The following is a 20,878-nucleotide window of genomic DNA, read 5'->3' on the forward strand; positions in this document are numbered from 1 at the left end:
TGCGTAATTGACTTTATCACTAACATGCAATATGTCAATACTAATTTTATTAGATAACAATATTATAAACAACATCACGTGCCAATGTACTACCCAGTGGCGTAGCTAAAAATATTGTGGACCTATGCAAAAATCATACTGTAAGCCCCAGTGTTTTAAAAATGAAATGCTACAATTTCTTCCCGTTTGTTGCTATATTCACACATAATTAATTATTCATCTAATTCTAACAGAAAACAAATTATGTTTCTTACTGGTCTTAATTTTTGCCTATTTCGGGTGCATGGTACCAATTTTGGTACAAATATTGTATGATATTTGTACTGAAATAATGCAATTAATTTTAGCGCATCTATTCTATCTATACACAAGACTGCTATCGGCACCTATCTAGAGTAGTTTTGTATGGAAGTATTAGTACTTATTGTAACAATTACAATAGGTAAGTTAGTTGTAATTGTTACAATAAGTACCCCCCCCCCCCCCCTTGGGAGTGCTAAATTTTAGTGTGGGATAGACAGTTTTGATTGTTGAGACGGCTAACTAATTGTAACAATTATAATACTTCGATACAAACATATGAAAGACTACCCTCGATAGCTGCCGATAGCAGTCTTGTGCATAGAATAGCTGTGTAGGTCTATAATTCTCAATTATTGCGGGTATCACAAGAGAATTAATCATATTCGATGTTAGTCTACACTCTACATGGATCATTTAGTGAGTGCGCAATGCGCATAGTGCCTGAAGAACCCATAAGGTGAAACCTGAGTAGCAAACAACGGCTGTAATATAATAAGTAGTACAACACCTAAATCAATTATTAGAATTTGAATATAATATTTCTATTACGATAACACGGTTGTTTGTTATCAATGTTATCGTAATAGATTTTTGGGGGTTTCCCTCGACGTTTCCGGCTCGTTGCAGAGGCCATTCTCGAGAGGTAATATGTCGATGAAGTGTACTGTAAGGTGTATGTAACGTCGAGGAAAGAAGGAGGAAGAACAAACGGTGGAAACTTAAAAGTGTATTTAAATTTAAATTGGAGAATTTAAATAATTTAAAATTTCCTTACGACTTATATTAATAATATATTGTTAGGAAAGCTATACTTTTAATGTTATAAAGAGGCAATTCATTAACGACTATCGGACATTGGTGTCCTTCGTGCCGTTGGACACCAATGTTTTGCATACTCGTGCGATTAGGAGTACGCCACTGGTGTCGCCCATCGATGACATTTTGCACTGTATATCTGCAGGACAATGTTCATATTTTGACATCGCGTAAAATGTGTTTACTTATCCCAGTTTGATAAGTAGTAATGCACAAACTAATAATTTATTATAATCATTCATTTGCTTTTTAAAACCACTATATTATACACTTATAAGTAAGATGAAATACAGCGATGGCAAATCGTTGACCTGCGTGACGTTTTCTAATAAACAACAGCAGACACAGCAGATTTTCCATAAATAGGGAGTGTTATGTTATGAAACTAAATATTATTCACTATTCCTTGTCTGCCGTAATGAGATTTTCAAGTAGTGCTAAACAAGACATGCATTGTTAGAATAAATTGTAGCGATATGATAATTGATAATGGTCTGATCAATGACATTAATATGGACGAATCATCTGGGAATAAAAATGACAATTTTGCAATCACTTTTTTGTCGGGTCTGCCGAATGGCATAATCTGTTATAACGCCATTACAATAAAGGTGATATTGCTATAAATTCCCGATGCTTTTAGTCGGGTCTGCCGAACGGTTCGGTTCGAACGGGTTCGCTCAAATGAACATTTACACTAGAAACACTATTCTAACGCCATTACAATAAAGGTGATATTGCTATAAATTCCCGATGCGTGATATCGCATAATGGAAATTGCGTGACGTCTACCTATACATGTGCGAATGTCGTTGTGCGTGAATTTAATTGCTGGCTACTGTATTGAGTGCGTTGTCCATTAATAATGTCATTGGGTCTGATAGATAGTATATTTTATCAGTGATGGCTAACCCTATCCCACAGGTCGTAATTTTGTTTATACCCAAAGATGCACCAAGCGGGGAGTGTTGAGCGTGCAAAGCACCCGAGCGGCAGGATACAAAGGGCGGCAAAATTCACAGAAAATACATTTCAAAATATCCAACATTCATTAATAAAAATATAATAAATTAAATTCAATTACGTAAACTAAATTTAATGTTGAATTGATATATGAAGTACTTCCGTCTGGTATATACTACCGAATGGTGACACTTATCAAAAGAAGGTAAATCTAAGAATAATAAATTAACGCATGATATATTAATTAAACATATGCACATAATCCTACGTATGATTTCAAGATCTCCGATCGATGACTAATATCATGCATCACATATGTATAAAAATATACTGAAAAGCATTCTCTCCAAGTCTTCATAGGGTCAAATGTCTTGCAAAATGTACACGGGTGTACATATCCAGGATATTAAGAGAGTCATTAATTAGGCTACAATTAGGGGCATTGTTGTAAAAAATCGCTTGCGGCGCAGATTTCATTCATGTTATTAATTAAACGGAGTAGTAAAAAATGATAACATTATCGGTCAGATTTTAAATATTTCGATGAGTATTTTTTTTTTGTATATTTTCATTAAATATAAGTATATAATTTGGGGAAGGGTGTGTCAATTTTGGGTTGGCAACCACCTTTGGCGCGGCCCTGTTTATACCTAAACTATAGCGCACACTAACTCTATAATCTAGAATTTCAGATAGATGATACCTAGAACTTTGAAAGGTGTTGATGAAAATATAGCGAAGGTACCGATTATATTTGGATATAAGTACCTGCCGAAAATTTATATTGCAGGTGGTTTGTTGTGATTCGCTAAACCTTAACCGTCACGCACGATGGATGACCACGTAGCCTGAAAGTGGTGGGGTGAAGAAGGTAATGTGGGGCAGGAAACTCATCAGACCAATCCACTGTTATTTTTATTTTTAACACAGTATTTCTCTATCGAGTTTCTTCAATTCTCATCACGCGAGAATTATTCTAATCAGACTTTTTTCTTCGACGGTGGTTCTTGTTTAGAAAATCTTGCGAGACAATTTATATTATGGCTTCGTTTTCGCAGGGTTTGATTGGATTTTAAAAACTAACTAACACAATCTGCGTCTTCGTAGTTTAATAAAAACAAATATGTATGACTGACAAAGTTTAGTGTGAACTATTTATGTCAGATCTTAATAGCCTATCTCCAAAGCAGTGTTGCCAAGTCAAAATTTAAAATTTCAGTAGATTTTGACAAAAAATTCAGTAGATTTCATAAAATATCAGTAGATTTTGAAAAATGTGGTTTATTAGATATGATTTAAAACCAATAAGAATAACAATAACTAATAATATTAATTTATTGTAAACAATGATGATATTAATGGGTAAAATGGCGCTCTTGGGTAGAGTTACAATGCTTTTTATTTCAATTTAGAAGTGTATAACATCAAAAAAGGTCATGCGTAAATCATTTCAAGTTTATTATTAAAAGAATCATCAGTTAATTTACAATTATGGAGAAACACAAATATCAGTAGATTTCTTGAATTTCGAAAAAAAATCAAAAATTCAGTATATTGGCAAAAAATATCAGTTTATCTACTGAAATTTCAGTAGACATGGCAACACTGCTCCAAAGTTCTCTAAGGGTCTGTCAAATTCACATGTTATTTTTGGACACAGAGTATGGACCGTATAAACCAAAATCTATCAATACAACCTCCACTCTACGGAGGTCCATATGATCATTTCAGGATCGAACATGGTGGTGTAACGTAAAATATATTTAAATTTAGAAACTGTAACGGAAATAGGTTTCTGCGCATGTTTACAACAACAAAAAAACATGAAAACAAATCCCGAGATTTTATAATTTTTAAATTCGGCATTCTGGATCCCCGATATTCAAAACTTTAATTTAAATTCAAAGGTTCCCGACAGTTTACACATTTAATTTGTTATTAAAATTTTGATATTTAGTAATCTCTCGACTAATCTGAAAATAATATTTTCAGGCTGCAGAAACGTTTAAAATTAAATTTCAATGTATTTCTGTTCCAAGATTTGATAGCTGAATTAAATTTATCTCCGTTTTAAATTTTATCTTAGAGAATACTTACTTACGAGTACCTACTTACTTACGTAATCCACGGCGTTTGCTCTTTCCTTCTAAACTTTAAGTGTATTTAGATGAAATTAAATTTTCCCGCTTAGGTTGTACCGAGATGGTACGTACCTATACAACATAACGATAGTCTTATGTAAATACCCCATAACTGACCTATATGACGAATATGTCTTTTTGATGTAGGCACTAAAACAACAAAAATACTGCCCATCGACTGCGAAATTCCCATATTATGTAGGTAGTTATTTTTAACAAAAAATGATACAGCCGTTTTAGTAATTTCCCGTATCTGAACATGGCAGGAATAACCCTGTAATAGCCCGTATCTTACCTCTCTAAGCTATTAAGCGTGTTGCATGACGTGTATTGAATTCAGCTTCAAAATGTCACTTTTGAATTATTTAAAAGGTAAAACAGTAAATAATACAACAAATTTGGATGTTTATCTTTATTACCTATAATATGTCACATTTTATTGGATGTTAATATTATCATTATATTAGTGTACGTCCTGAGTGGCAGCGTTCGGCGCAGCGTTGAGCGTTTTGCGCAACTCATACGTATAACCGTGTGTGAAAATGTTCGTAGACAATGTTTTTTTGGTTATACATTTATACGGTTATACGTTTGAGTTGCGCCGAACGCTGCCACTGAGGCCTCACACTTGGACTTTGCTTTGCTTTACCACTTTTTACGTCACGGGTTATTGGCATGCTATGTAGTTACAACATGTGTGAACTATTAACATTCTTATATTTGATATTAAATATTTAGTCTTTTTAGCTTCCTGCACAATTTGTAAAAAGTCACTTACGGGATATTAACATTAGGCCATCGGTAAGTAAAATAAATCGTAAATTTAATTGAATTTTAGTATTGCAAGGTAGGAAGTGTTTATAAAATATATCATAATTCATAATTTATTTTGATTAAAATGATGTAAGTATACATCACTTGTTATTTAATATTAAGAGATCATGAGATCACAGTCGTTACATGTTAATTCATAAACACAGCTGTTATTTAAATGTCTTCAAAAACTAAACAAAAGTAGCCACATATTATGGAAGTCAATAAACATAATATTATATTATAATATAGGTAGTATTATTATTACTTTTATAATCAATCCTTGTTTTACTCCTAGTCATAGTTAAGTTAGTGACGTATCTACGTAAATAATAATTCTTACGCCACTGTCTTGCCCTACATCTAAGTAAAAAAATATTGAATAATGGAGAGCTTCCAGGTCTCGAATTTGTAAAATTATTCAATTTTAACACTCAATATTCAATAATTCGAAGATACGTTCCTAACTTCAGAATGTATTTAAATAATTACATAATAATAGATTGTTTCGATAGACGGTTTAAAGATTTATCTGTAGCTATTTCAGTTATTATGTCATTCTCAATATGATAGGTTAGTCTTCTAGTCAGTATGATAGAATGTGACAACCGAAATAAGTAGGTAAATCTTTAAACATTCATTAGAAATCCACAGAGTGAAATCGCGTTTCCGCTCCATGGTATAGTACAGGGATGGCAAATAGGATTCAACAGTAGAAATTAACAAAACAATTTATAAAATGCAAGAATTAATAACGGGGAAAATATTTAAATTCCAAAATCCTGGGATTTGTAAGTACTGTAAATTGGAATCCCTGGATCGAATTCGCTACATCGCCCAACCAGCGACATTTCGAATTCGCACTCCACCTGTAATTAGCGCAACGCGCCAACCCATGCATACAAATCGCGGTGTAAGTATTGTTCTAATCGGAATAAGCCGGTTCCGGTTTACACGTATACATTTCGACCGCTGAAAAATTCAATATGGGGATGGATAGATACCCCGAGTAGGTGCAAAAGCGTTTAAAATACATATTTTATGTATGTCGACTCTAAGAAAATCGATGGGAACTTCACGGTGTTGTCAGCTATCCCACTATAGATAATTCACGTCATATTATTTCTCTATTACCTTCTTTGCTATTATCGTATTCAGTATTTTCTACCATTCAATTAGTTCCCCAGTTTAACTAGTATGGTTTATAGAACATATTATATTATAGGCATACAATAGTTACGTAAAGTATTTCTAATCTAGTTGATACTTGATAGCAGTAGCGAAGGGTGGAGGTAGGCTGTTAAGATCCGCCATAAGTAGTGCACATTAAACTTTGTTAGTCATACGTATTTGTTTTTATTTAACTAAGGCTACAATTTACAGATGGTATTCGATAGTTTTTAAAAATCAATTAAGCTCTGCCTAAACCAAACCATAATAGTTTTGGTGTATTTTGGACGATACGACAAAATTGTGCACACTTTTTCATTTATACCGATTTGTTTTCGTTGGATTCAGAATACATATTACTCATATAGTTGGTTCATTTTTTTTAAATTCATTAAGCCCTGCCTAACCAAACTTATACAAAATATTATTCTACCTATAAAATATCTAAAATTATGTATGATTTATTTGCATAATTTTAGATATTTTATAGACAGACCAGTATTTTTTGACTATTATGTATTAGATAATATGGTTTGGATTTCGCAGGGTTTAATTGAATTTTATAAACTAACCAACACCATCTGTAATTTATAGTCTTATTTCAGTGAAAACAAATACGTATGACTGACAAAGTTTAGTGTGCACTATTTATGGCGGATCTTAACAGCCCACCTCCATCTTTCGCCACTGCTTGATAGGTAGTATTTTTTAGCAGTAGCATAGAATCACACGTATGATTGGAATACGAGGCCAACATTTGTCACGAAATATCATAAAGTCTCAGGGCAGCAGGATAAATGAGGGAGTGTTCGATTCGATTCGAACACAGCATATAGACAAATTTTAAAAACAGAACATTCGAAAAAAATGTAATGAATATTCATGACAGATGAATGAATATTATTCTTGATAAATTGATTATAATATTATGTACAATAATAGGTACTAATATTTATTACGTCAACCTTCTTCACTATGAGTGAAGTCCTATGAGTGAACTCCTACTACTAAAAAATACAAAATCATTTTTTCAAGCGATTTAGCATTTACCTACTTGATGGCAGGCGCGCACACAAGGAGGGTTCCGAATTCTCCCCAGGATCGAATGACTGAGGATCATGATAATATGGTTGTCGAACAGTCTTCTCAACAGGTTGACAACACGCAGGGCCCGTGTCATTGGAAAACCCGTGTTAGTCATGAATTATTAATAAAACCATCTGATGGAATCAATGTTTGCTTTTGATATTTTGACGTGGCATGCGACGGACGCGTGTTCATTGCTAGACTCAACGTGCGGAGTGTCTGAGTATGGTTAATGTACCAGGAAAAGTGCATGATCTGGGGTGGAAGCCACTAGAAGTGCAGAAGTCAGTGTCACAGGCTAGATTTTATAAACAAAAGAATTTTATTATAATATTCTTAAAATTAATCGGTTTTATTTGTAGGTACCTTTAACATCTTATTCTTAATATCGTTTCAAATGGGTAAATTCACTTTAATGATCTTTATTAAGTTTTACCACCGAGCAGATAATAAATAGAATTCCGATAGACTATAATATACCAATACAGTAAAGTTTGATGCAGGGTTTTTAATGTGTGAGTGTCCTACGAAAATGAACCATGTATTATAGACGTGCAATAGTGTATGTATGTAATACACCAATATTACATGAGCGTCAATGCATAAACCGAGAGCAGTTGTCAGTATTCGACGTCTGACGTATTCTTGACACGTGTTTAAATTTATCCCGTATTCTTCCTTACTCGAGATCGGTTGCCTGCTTCTCCTTAACCATTAGGTATTTCAGTTCTCTGAATTTTACTTATGTCGCGTGTGGAGGTCGTACACATATTTTTGTCATGGCGGATAATCAAAGATGGTAGATATTTAACGATATTTGTTTTTCTTGTTTCAGATTCCTTTATAGATACTTCCTGGGAACGACAAGGACCAAAAAATGGGGGAAAAATAATGACACAGTCGTCAATTTGTTCGCTGAACGAGCTGCCAAGTATCCGAACACAGCCTGTTTCTTCTACGAGAGCAAAACATGGACGTTTAAAGAGGTAAGTCTTCATTTCTGCTGCTATATTCGAACCCATTTATGTGAACCCATTTGCGCCACTGTCGTTGACTGAACCCAAAACAATACCGTATGGACAAAGGTAGGGGTTCTTCGCAAAATACCGTTAAAATCGTAGTAACGCTTATATACGGTAACATTTTCCGCGAGCGGTACAGACGATTAAAAATGCCGCCAAAAGTTAGAAATATTCTACTAATAAAAAGTCTACTCATTAATAATATCAGGCGATACATGACCAAGGATATTATGAAGAAGTGGGTATACTCCAATGATCTTCAAATTGCGAATGTGGCACCGAGGAAACAACGGAACATGTGATGGTCTAGCCTCTCGTGCCAACCAGCTGCAACATCGTTGATATGTTTGAAGCCAATGACGCGGTCATCACGGTGGCTAAATCATGGTTGGGAAGACTAAAATCTCTCGCATGCACCAGACAGAAGAAGATCAGCGCATCTATTCTATACACAAGACTGCTATCGGCAGCTATCGAGGGTAGCTTTGTATCAAAGTATTAGCACCTATTGTAACAATTACAATACGTGCTATGTTTTAACAGCACCTCTCTTGGGTGAGCTAAATTTTAGAGCGAGATAGACAGTTTTGACTGTTTAGACGGCTAACTTATTGTAACAATTATAATACTTTGATACAAACATATGAAAAACTACCCTTTGATAGCTGCCAATAGAAGTCTTGTGTATAGAATAGATATATGCGTGGCGACACGTTACGTATAAAATGCGTTTCTCAAATAAACAATAATCGTAAATTACCGATCATTAACGTCGCGCACTCCAATATATATATTTTATTTATATTCAGATTGGCGTCATATACAACTATAATAATATAAATATATACATCGTATTATGTATAGTTACATAAAATCAAATAAGTACTGTCCGACAAGAAGATCTAGGCAAAAACCGGAAGTTTAAAGTAAAAGTAGGATGAGCTTGTTAGTTCACAGTTTTAACACGTGGACAACTCGTCGCTAACCAGAAGGCGCTATAATCGAAGTGCGGTTAAAAATGGGAGGAGCTTGTTAGTTCACAGTTTTAACACGTAGCCAAGATCTTGTTGGACGGGTGACACCAACCCTAGTTACGCCACTGCTCAGATGCGTTAATGATCCGCACACACAATAGAAAAATTAGAGGGAACGTTGATCGTGATGCCGCTTCGTCTAGCACAGCAGTATGTGTGATCGAAATATTTTCAGTCTTCTTCAATACCTTTATCAAAGTCAAATCTTACAAATTTAATACCGACACACCTCGCGGAACCGGATTTCGGAGACACTGATGTACCATACCTACCTATCCAGATGTGTGTCGTGGCAAATTCCATGCAAGTGTTTTGCGACGAGAGACATCATCCAGTGACGTCCCGTGGGGGTAGGCAGATTGAGCGTCGCTTGGGGGCGGCAGTTACTGGAAGGGCGGCAAATCGAGGAGAATCATTTGGAATATATAAAAATAGCTACCTAAACTTAGTAATAACAACAATATCTCTAAATCTAAATAAATCAGCTCACTGGTTTTATCGGGTTCGCGATATCTAGTTCTAGTCCATACAAAACATTCCTTGGATGTTGAACTCATGAAATGATGATAAAATACTGTATAAAAATAGGGGCGGCATTTTATCTAGGGACGTCACTGACATCATCCCATTGATGCTCAAATCTGATGAAAAATCTATGTGAATGAAACTACAGTAGTGAGACGGTTCCGCGAAACATCTGCTACTGTGTGGGTATTAAAAACGCTGAGTTCAATGACTCAAGGTCAAGTTCCCGTATACAAAATGCACCACTTAACAATAATTCAACTATGTACATAGGATTATTTTGTTATTATTACTACAAGGTACATACTTCACTCGAAATATTCGATGTATCAACATTAGAACTAATATAATATTAATAAAATCATTGGTTGAATGAGATGGGGGACAATAAATTGATTCGGTTTGTTTAAGGCGAAGTGCAATGCTTCTGTAGTATTATACTAGAGACATCTAGTGATTATAGGTAATACAAAGCATGCAACTTAATACAGTGTACCGATAATTTACATTATTTTTTACATATTTTAATTAATCAAAACATGGGTATGTAAAAATCTTTTAAATAACCAAAAAAATCAAAAAGGTAAACATTCAACAAAAGAGAAACTGTTATAGGTATGCGAATTATTACATATTAAAATGTAGTTCAATAAATTCGACCAAACATTCATCATAAGTACCTATCTTTGAAAAGGTTGATGACCACCTCCCTTCAGAAAGATAATAATATTCTCCCATGAGTTGACCTCTAACTCATAATATACTAATCTTTGTATACAGCATGGCCCCCACAAGGGTGGGGGGGGTGACGGGGCTCTAGCCTCGGGGCCTGGGCTTATCGGGGCCCGGCGTGGCGGGTCGACCAGTTAAGTGAGATAAACAGACACCAAAAATTTGCTCCAATAGTAAAAGTGTCGCCTGTGGCGTTATTTCATAAGAATTTTTTTATTTTACTATTATTTTTAGTGTTTTTCCTGACTAATAAAAATGACTATTTATCTATTATACATTCTTATATTAGAAAGGTCACATATTACTTATCACAAAAGGAGGTCACGATCAATGCTTCATAATAATAATGCCGAGAGCCGACAATTCAAGTGGATTTATTTAAAATTACCAAAAATATACGGAATACCCTTTATTTTACACAGAACCCTGGAGTTCCGTAGAATACCATTTGGGGAAAACTACTGTAGAACTTTGCACTGCCCTTAACCTTAGCGATAGGTTGAGGGGCCCTCCAAATATCGTGGCCTAGGGGCCCGCTTCAGGATGTGGGGGCCATGATGAACAGTCATGTATAACAAGAAAAATAAACTGCTTGTCCATCTTCATGCTGGACCAATTGAACTAACTGACGAAGTTACAACCATTGATTGTAATTTTTTTATGTCTCCATAGGTGGAAACGTATGCCAACAGAGTGGCTCAGGTTTACTGGTCTGCGGGGTTGCGGCGCGGCGACGTGGTGTGCCTCTTCTTACCCAACAATGTCGAGTACATCTGCGTGTGGATGGGACTGGCCAAGCTGGGTGTGGTCTCCTCCCTTATCAACAGTAGTCTCCGCCACCAACCTTTGCTGCATTGCGTCAAGGTCGCCAAGGCCAAAGCTCTCATCTTTGACCACACCATGATTGAAAGTAAGATATGACATTGGTTATTGCAGCGCTATCCAGCTCTTTTCTTTTGCTGATGTAGATGCTGGCTATTAGATAAAGATTTGGCCCTGATTGATTCTTGAATCCATGTAAACTTCTCTATAGTATATTCTTCAAAATATTTTTGAAACCAGTTGTTAAGCTGAGATGGGTCCTTCTTAAAAATAATTGTTATAGCGTGAAAACTTTATAGTTGGTGGCTAACTAAATTAATTGTTTGAATTATAATTGGTTGGATATATTGAGACAATTAAGACTCAACATACTGGATAAGCCAGATCCTCCGGGTATGGTGACTTTGCATCCAAGGTACACGGTTTTCAGGCCCAATTGGCCACGCCGACATGTTATCAACCAAGGCCAACTTTGAGACATACGGAGGACAGAATAAATCCAATCCCTCCTTAGATTCATCACTTTCAGCTCGTGACTCCTCTGTTTCAGCAGAGTTTCAGTACACGGGTACAGAGGATACTTCATGTCACTAAAGATCAGTGGCGAAGGCTCCATAGTAGGCGATTATTTAAAGTCTACCTTCTAAGAAAAATAGATCTTCAAATAAATAATTTAATTTAAAAAATAAATAAATACACTGAAAAATCCATGCAATTGAGAGTCATCTATCATCAGAATTTATAAGTTTTATTTTATTTAGTAAGGTTTATAACCATATACCCATACTAGCGCCGCCTGGAATCAACTATATTATGAATTAATTTGAACCCTTTTCCAGATCTGTTTTGTATGACTTCACTCTCGTGGCGCCGATCACTGTCTGGCTTTTTATTCCGAAATCATAAGTTGTTTAGTTAGCGCTTACATCGCTAGGGCACATTTATTCAAAATAATTATTAATAAGATATTTAAAAAATAATTTCTATGGGATTCAATCACATAAATATTGATTGTTGTTAAAAATATAAAATAATTTATCTCGCGATTTTTATTTATCAGTTATTTATACCAAAGCCTATGTTTTAAATAATATAGAAGTATTTTAAAATGTCTAGTTTTACGGGTTAAATTATAAATTGTTATGGAACATATTATACACAACAACGGATATTTTCAAAGATGATAGGTAATATATTTTAAGCGTAGGTATGTTACGTTTATAAATGTTCAGGTAAATACATAATTCAATCTAATTGCTTATTTATAAACTAATTATATCAAACTAATTGAGCTTTTGAAATTTCATCGATTTAGTGTAACTATTCATCAGTAGTAATATTGGGTTATCTTCGTATATCCCGTAAATATATCTGACAAACGTGGTTACTGCACAGCCTACCTCTTTCCAAAAGTCACCCTTCGCCACTGCTAAAGATAAATGACGACAGAGCAAATCAAGATTATTTTTTATTTTATAAACTCTTTCTTTAAGCACAAAGGTGCATGATTGCTACATTAGTCCCATGCAGCCAATGACATTATTAATGGACGACGCACTCAATACAGTAGCTAGGTAGACGTCACGCAATTTCCATTATGCGATATCACGCATCGGGAATTTATAGCAATATGACCTTTATTGTAATGGCGTTAGAGCAGTGTTTCTAATGTCAATGTTGATTTGAGCGAACCCGTTCGAACCAAACCATTCGGCAGACCCAACAAAAAGCATCAGGAATTTATAGCAATATCACCTTTAGTGTAATGGCGTTAGAACAGATTATGCTATTCGGCAGACCCGACAATAAAGTGAGTGTCATTTTCTTTTCCAGATGATTCGTCCATATTAATGTCATTGCATGCAGCTTTGTTTTGGGACTAGGAAGTGTGGCAATATTTTTTTTTCATTCTGACTCATTTATAGCATCATGGAAGGCGGCCGTGCATAAATCACAGCTGCATATATATGGCGGGTGGAGATGGGGTATCTCAAATCATTGGTTGGATATATTTTATTTTCGATTATCCTACGGGTCAGAGGAGTAAACTTCATTAATCTCTGGGTTATTGTATCCTTCTGCATTTTTATTTTGGTTTCATGAAAATATATGATTATTTCTTTTTATTTTTCAGTGGTACGTGATATCGAGGAATCTCTGGGAAACTTGCCTCTATACTGCTTAGGAGGAGATAAGTCTGAAAAGGCTCTGCCAACCGACTGGTTCAATCTTGATGGCCTCCTGGAATCTTCACCCACCATCCCTCCACCGATAACTGACCCGCCTGGTTACAGGGATCACCTCTTTTACATCTACACTTCGGGAACTACCGGCATGCCTAAAGCAGCGGTTATTCCTCATAGCAAGTACGTGCATAATAACTTTCCCATGGTCCGAGTGTATACCTAAATGCACAGAATGTTGTTGGACTTTACTTTAATTGTGGATTCAGGGGAAGGATAATTTGAATGTATAAAAATAATCTAATCGTCATGGCTAGGGAATCCAATCCCGGGATCCCGGATAATTTTCAATACCTATGAATCCCAAACATAATCCCGAAACCTTCGGGATTGATTTTTTTTATCAATCACAATCAATTGGTATGTGTACAAAATAATTATGTTAGTGAAGTGTATGTACCTGCACATGTCACAGGGGGAATCACTGGATACTCACGGATAATAAATAAATATTTTTTGTTGTCAAACCAACTAGACGTCACTGACGTTCTGGCACGCGAACGGCGTCTAACCGCCAGTGCCATGGACATGCAGACGCGCACTTGTTTCTATTTACGAAATTTTATGAATGTTATCTTTTCTTAAATAAATAAAAAAAAAACTGTTTTACTTACACATTATTATCTTTATTACAATATTATTTACTCCATTAAACCCATGTATTTCCAAGATTGAACAATATTAACGTTAAATGTCTTAAATAGTATAAATTATACTAGACATTTTTGACAGACTTTATGAATGCTATTTGTATAAATAATAAAATATAATTTTAACAATCAAAAGAAACGCCAATCCCGGGATCGTCAAATTGTAATCTTGAAATCCCGGGATCAAAACTTTGGCTCGGGATTGGATTTCCTAGTCATAGCCAATATATTATGGAATCTCACAATATTTAATACAGGTCAAATTTGCACCTAAATAATATGATATGTGGTTAAACTGGCACCTCGTATTAAATATTGACATTAATAAGCCAAAAGGGCAAGCTAGAGCTATTCCAGATGGATAAGACGTGTCTAAGGAATTTCTGATAATAATGTAACCTCCCTTGTTTCAGATATCTGGTAGTAGTTGCAGCCACAGTTCATATGTTAGGACTTCGAAAGTGGGATGACGGTGAAGAGGGAGACATAATGTATAACTCTCTCCCTCTCTACCACACGGCAGGCGGAATCGTGGGTACTGGTGCTGCCCTCGTTGACGGCATTCCGAGTGTCATCCGACCCAAGTTTAGTGCGTCCAACTACTGGGTTGACTGCATCAAATATAATTGCACGGTACGTCAACCAGATTATTTAAATAATATGTAGAAGAAGAAAATATATCCACTAGAAAAAAATATGACACCCGACATGACTTGAACCTGTATTTATTGTACTCACTCCAGTGGTGCCTTTCCAATTAAGCTACGGGCATTCTACTTAATTACGACAATTTTACCTAGTAGTTCTTACATGAAATGCTTATCAAATTGCGTTTCTAAAAAAAGATTTTTTCTAGTGGGTATATGCACGAGACGTTTTCAAATTAAATGTAATGTATGTTCAATATATTATAGAATGTTACTTAATGTGCTAAATTTTGTATCTTCTTTCTTTTGCTGTCTCGTCATTCGTTGAATAAAAGAAATACATAGTTTATTACTTTATTATTAAAATCTGACAGTTATGTAAGTAACGCTTGTGATCTTCCTTTTAAATAAATTAGTATTTTCCTGTGATCCGAGGTATTATCACTATCACAATAGAATATATTTTAGATTTGGGACCATCCACATAATATGACGTCACGCTTTGGGGGGGTCAGAGAAAATGTCACATCATAAAGTAAACAAAAAATATAAGAGGATCTGAAAACACAATATTGGGTATCGGGATTTAACCCGGCCGGCGCCGATGTCACACACCTTGTACAAATCGGCCAAATTCGCAATGCGCATGTGTATAAATCGATGCCACCGCGTCCATATTTATCATACGGGACTGATTTTTTCACGTAAATTTGGCCTGATTTGTCCTTCTCCTGCCACCTATGACATATTTTAAAAGCATTGGTTCTAAATATAAAATAATCACCAAAGTTTCGAACCAATTCGTACGGCCAAGTTTTGCCGGTCGACAGAAATCAGTTTGAACTGCGCGCCGCGTCTGCGCAGTATACGACAGACTTTCAACCGAGCGGGCCATTGCGCGGGATTGTATTTATCGCATACAAGTTGAATATTTACCGCAATCGTTGATAAATACTTTTTTTGCTGTCTGGTGTACTTATCACATTAAAACTGGCATGATTAACTATTGAACGTATGATTTTATTTTATCGCGATTTTTAAAATACTTTTTGTACTGTCTACCGTGTCCCATTTTAGTGAATGTGAAAATTAATACTGATATCAATAACTATGGTGTGTGAGTTTAATGGTTTCTGTGATTTGGCGTTTCTTAATACTGTAGTTAAACATTTTAAAAACATTTCATAGTTTTATAGTGCGTAAATATGGAGGAAGAAAATGTGCGTACTAATGAGGAATTGGACTCAGATTATGACATGTCGGAAGAGGAATTGGAACAACATGAGACTGATCATGATGTTGACGATACGGACTCTGACGAGCCAATTGAATTTTTGCGGTCATGGAGAACTGGTCCGTATATTCCAATAGTTCACGAATTCAATGATTGTCGATCTGGCGTGACATCGAACGACTTGGACGAATCCTCTCCCGAATGTCTTTTCTTTGAACATTTTTTGAATAAAAATATAATGTCGGAAATAGTGAACCAAACGAATACATTTTTTAACCATTCGTACAGTGCGGGAGACCTCGGACCGAAATCGCGGTCACACAATTGGACAGACACGTCAGTGCCGGAGTTGTATACATTTTTTGCCGTATCAATGCTGATGACTCGAAATAAGCACACGTCGATAGAGGAACATTGGAGTACCGATCCTTACCTGCATGCAGACATTTTTGGGAAAATAATGGCTAGAAATCGATACCAGCTTATTTTACAAATGCTTCATTTTTCTGATCCTAGTGTGACCGCCTCAAATGATAGACTAGCTAAAATTAGATTACTGTTAGAACACACAAGAACAATTTTTAGGGAAACGATGATACCGTATCAGAATCTTTGCATAGATGAGAGCATAATCGTGTTTAAGGGTAGATTAATTTTTAAACAATTCATTCCTTCCAAAAGACATCGATTTGGAATAAAAATGTTTGTGATGTGTGACGTAATGACAGGATATATTATTGACTTTATAATTTATTGTGGGGAAGGGACTGACATACAAGACAATGAAAATCTCGGTATTTCCGGTGCGGTAGTGACAACGCTAATGAAAGACTATATCGGGAAAGGTCACACCTTATGGTGTGATAACTGGTATTCGAGTCCGGCGCTCTTTAAATACCTTCACTCTCACAAAACGAATGCTTGCGGTACAGTGAGAAAAAATCGTAAAGATATGCCAGAGTTCAGCAAACTGAAAAAGGGAGATACCGAGGCTAAGTACAATAGTCCACTTTTGGCTCTGAAATGGCACGATAGGAGGGATGTTCACATGCTATCCACCCTCCACGATGCATCATTTGGACCAACGGGAAAAGTGAACTATAGAACTGGCGAAAACATTGAAAAACCAAAATGTGTTATAGATTATAACAAAAATATGGGTACGGTAGATAAGTCCGACATGATGCTTAGCAACTTGTCGTGTATGAGAAAATCGATCAAGTGGTATAAAAAGGTCGCATTCCACATGATCGACTTATATTTATTAAATGCTTTTTATTTATATAAATTTATTAAATCTGACAAAAAAACATTGGGCGATTTTCAACTCTGTGTAATAAAACAACTAGTGGACAAATATTGTGTGAGAATTTCAAATGCACCCCTGCCTAAGCCGACAGCGTCAACTAGCGATAATCCCGTACGATTATTGCCCAAAAGTGCAACGGGACATTTGCCAGAATACATTTTACCGACACAAAATACCGATAAGCCTAGAAGAAGATGTTTCGTATGCGGGAATTCTAAAAAAAATCCGAAAAAAACAAAACTCTCTCGCTATATGTGCCCAACGTGTGATGTTGCGTTATGTCTGTCACCTTGCTTTAAAATATATCACACATCTAAAGAATTTTAAAATAGGTTTATTATTGTATTTGTTTTTTTTTTTAAATATGTGAGTTCGTGTTAATTTATCAATAATATTCAATAAGTGAAGTGTTTGTGTAGTTTAAATATATTAAAAGGGTCCCCTTTATATTTGTTTACGACTCAACCCGAAGACATTAATATGTGATTTATCGATATGCACTTGAAAATTAGTAACGCTCGATTCGTGGGAACGTATGCACAAGTGTCGAAATATTACACACCGCGCAGAGCTCTAACTAGTTGCTACAAAATGGCGACTTGCGGTAAGTTCTTTCAAATTTGGATAGCATTCGTTTGTTCGAGTGTTTCTGATATTATAACTGATTTATTACGGTTTTTTAGTGTGTCGAAATTATCTTAATGGCTTTGGGTTCTCGACTGGAGCTGTGACATATTTTTTATTGCTTTTTTTAGTATAGAACAAAGACGATAATGAAATTCATGCGTAGTTATGGTGCGTCATACGATTTTTGAGGCAGGTGCCGGGTTAAGGATAATTATTTAAAAAAAAAACATTTTTTCTGTTTTTTTTTAACGTTTAGGGGTGAGGGGTGCCAAAAATTTGACGTAATATAGACAGGGGATTAAAAGGTTATGCGATGATAGGGGGGGGGGATAAAAATATCCAAATCGTATGACTTCATATGACATATAATGTGAAAATACTAATATGATAAGGTTGATAAACATAATAGAAGTTAAGTATATATAAAAATAACTAAGGTCCATCAAGACAAAAATACATATCTATCACCACAAAACAGATGAAATTATATTATTATACCTAATAATAATTATGTTAACTTAGACTAACCTAACAATCCTTTAGTTTCCTATAGTATATTATAATCCAAGAGTATTTTTGAATTCTGATATTTTAAATGGCGTATTCATTCGAGAACTATCTAGAATGTTTTGTACTACATGGGAATTTTGATTGCAATCGTTGTGTTCATTCCTAACTCTCTTCTTCAGGTGGCGCAATACATTGGAGAAACGTGTCGCTATCTTCTGGCCCAACCGCACAGGGAATCCGACTACAAGCATAACGTTAGAATAATGGTCGGCAATGGAATGCGTCATGCCATCTGGCAAGAAATGGTTGACAGGTAATTTTTTCATAATCTACTAACACAGAATAAGCAAATGCAAGGCACTTAAGTCATGCGTTCCCAACCAATTTTGAGTTGCAACCTTCTTTATATAGCTAATAATAGCTAAGTAACTTGCCGCCTCTAAATTGCTAACCTCGCCTTATTGTCATGAAAAGGCATTTTAAATAAGATGGTGAAGAAAACACGCGATATTACAATTTTAATTTTAGCCAGTTTAACTAGTGAAATTTTGTAATTTGTTTACAGCAACTTATTGTTTATAAACGGTTGTGTTGATGTGAATTCTTCCTGAGAGACTGACTTTCTTTTTTAGGACATTCCTTGTTCTATGGTTTGGACTTCGACGTTCGCCTACGGAGATAAATAATTTATCATAATCTATTAGCACAATGATTTTTGTATCTTTTATTACGCATATCCATAGAAAATAATAAGAAACCGATCATTGCCGAACATCGAAATGAACCCTTCGAAAAACAAAAAAAGAGGCACTCTAATTTGGTATTTAATGTTATTTTTCATTGCAGGTTCAAAATTGCTCAAGTGAATGAGATATATGGTGCTACTGAAGGAAATGCAAATATAAGTAAGTGCTGAGAATTTGTAAATATGTCTAAAATATTATTTAAAGCCTAATCCGAGATGCGAATAAAACACTCGACTGGAATTTTTGTCATAAATCAAAACCTGTTGCAACGTTACAACCCTCTTCCTAGACAACACGCGGCTAGCCAAAATGAATTAAAAAGCAGCTTCTGCATATGCACCGATACAACATTTTGCTATTCTACCTGTGTCGAATAAAATTTGCTACATGCGTTAAGCCGACGTCTTTTTCTACCAAAAATAACTCAGTGACGCTATTTGTGGCAGTACTTTAAGGTACATGTGTTTTGTGAATGACAAAAAAAAATTACATCAACAAATTCAACATTTTCCAGTCGAGACGAGTTTCTATGCGCGACCAAGCTTAATGTATGACCTACATACATTTGCCAGCAAACACAAAAACAAGAATGTAAATCACCGAAAAGATATTAACAGGTCGCCAATATTAACGGAATTTCAGATGAACCTCGGACGCACAGTTAATAAATTTCATTGTGATTAGTTTTGTACAGGTTGCTTAACTGTTAAAGCACATTGGTCGAAATTTAATGGATGCACGTTCGAGTCTTGCTCAGTATGCATATCTTTTTCAAAAATTCTAATAGGTATGTGTCAGAGGTGTACAAATTATTTGCTGATTTGTAGTATTCTATAGCAAATAAGCATGTGTACACTTGTTCACCCTTTCACCGGAAGTAGCAACACGTAGTCATGATGTGGACTGACCAAACTACATTTAACTTGGCAAATGTTTTTGTGTAGGGACAATATTTACAAATAATTGTACAATTGTTTGCAGGCAGATTTCTGTATGCAGGTCTATGCTTGGCTTAAGTAAATTTTGTGAACAAATATTGTCTCTTATTAAAACGAAAACTGTTGACAATTTGGTAAATATAACCAAGATAAGCATCCAAAACAGAACTACGAGACCCAGATAACTTTTGATTTACAATGCGTATAGATTACGTGCTTAAGTCTATCTTGGATGGCAAGGTTTTCATTAAAAATGCATTTTGTGACCCCATTCCTCACTTATAAGGAAAAAATATTTTTTGAATCACCATCAGTTCCCACAAATTTGTGTAGTTTTGGTCATAATTTAGACTAGTTTTACATAATTTAGTGGTTTCCAACCTTTTTGTTTGACAAAAACTTTAAAGCTTGTAATATTTCAGGAACTTCCTACCTGACTATTTTATCGATCGGCATAAGTATCGTTGCTACATGTAATTCTACTCTTCTGTATATACAAACATTGCATATCAAAACTCGATTATAGAACTCAAAACTAATATATCGC

General features: G+C 35.2%; 1 protein-coding gene across 1 annotated transcript in view; it reads left to right on the forward strand.

The window, feature by feature from the left end:
* LOC147065943 (long-chain fatty acid transport protein 4-like) overlaps nucleotides 1–20,878 on the forward strand; it is a 64,734-nt gene that overhangs the window by 33,508 nt on the left and 10,348 nt on the right. The window contains exons 2-7 of the mRNA XM_085955948.1: nucleotides 8,128–8,278; nucleotides 11,278–11,515; nucleotides 13,562–13,793; nucleotides 14,734–14,953; nucleotides 18,827–18,960; nucleotides 19,494–19,552. Of these exons, the coding sequence (XP_085812074.1) occupies nucleotides 8,128–8,278; nucleotides 11,278–11,515; nucleotides 13,562–13,793; nucleotides 14,734–14,953; nucleotides 18,827–18,960; nucleotides 19,494–19,552 (1,034 nt within the window). The remainder of the gene's footprint in view (nucleotides 1–8,127; nucleotides 8,279–11,277; nucleotides 11,516–13,561; nucleotides 13,794–14,733; nucleotides 14,954–18,826; nucleotides 18,961–19,493; nucleotides 19,553–20,878) is intronic.

This window comes from Rhyacophila brunnea, unplaced genomic scaffold (genome assembly GCF_057557595.1).
Source record: "Rhyacophila brunnea isolate RB1 unplaced genomic scaffold, BYU_Rbru_1.0 scaffold_5, whole genome shotgun sequence".
Classification (NCBI taxonomy): Eukaryota; Metazoa; Arthropoda; class Insecta; order Trichoptera; family Rhyacophilidae; genus Rhyacophila; species Rhyacophila brunnea.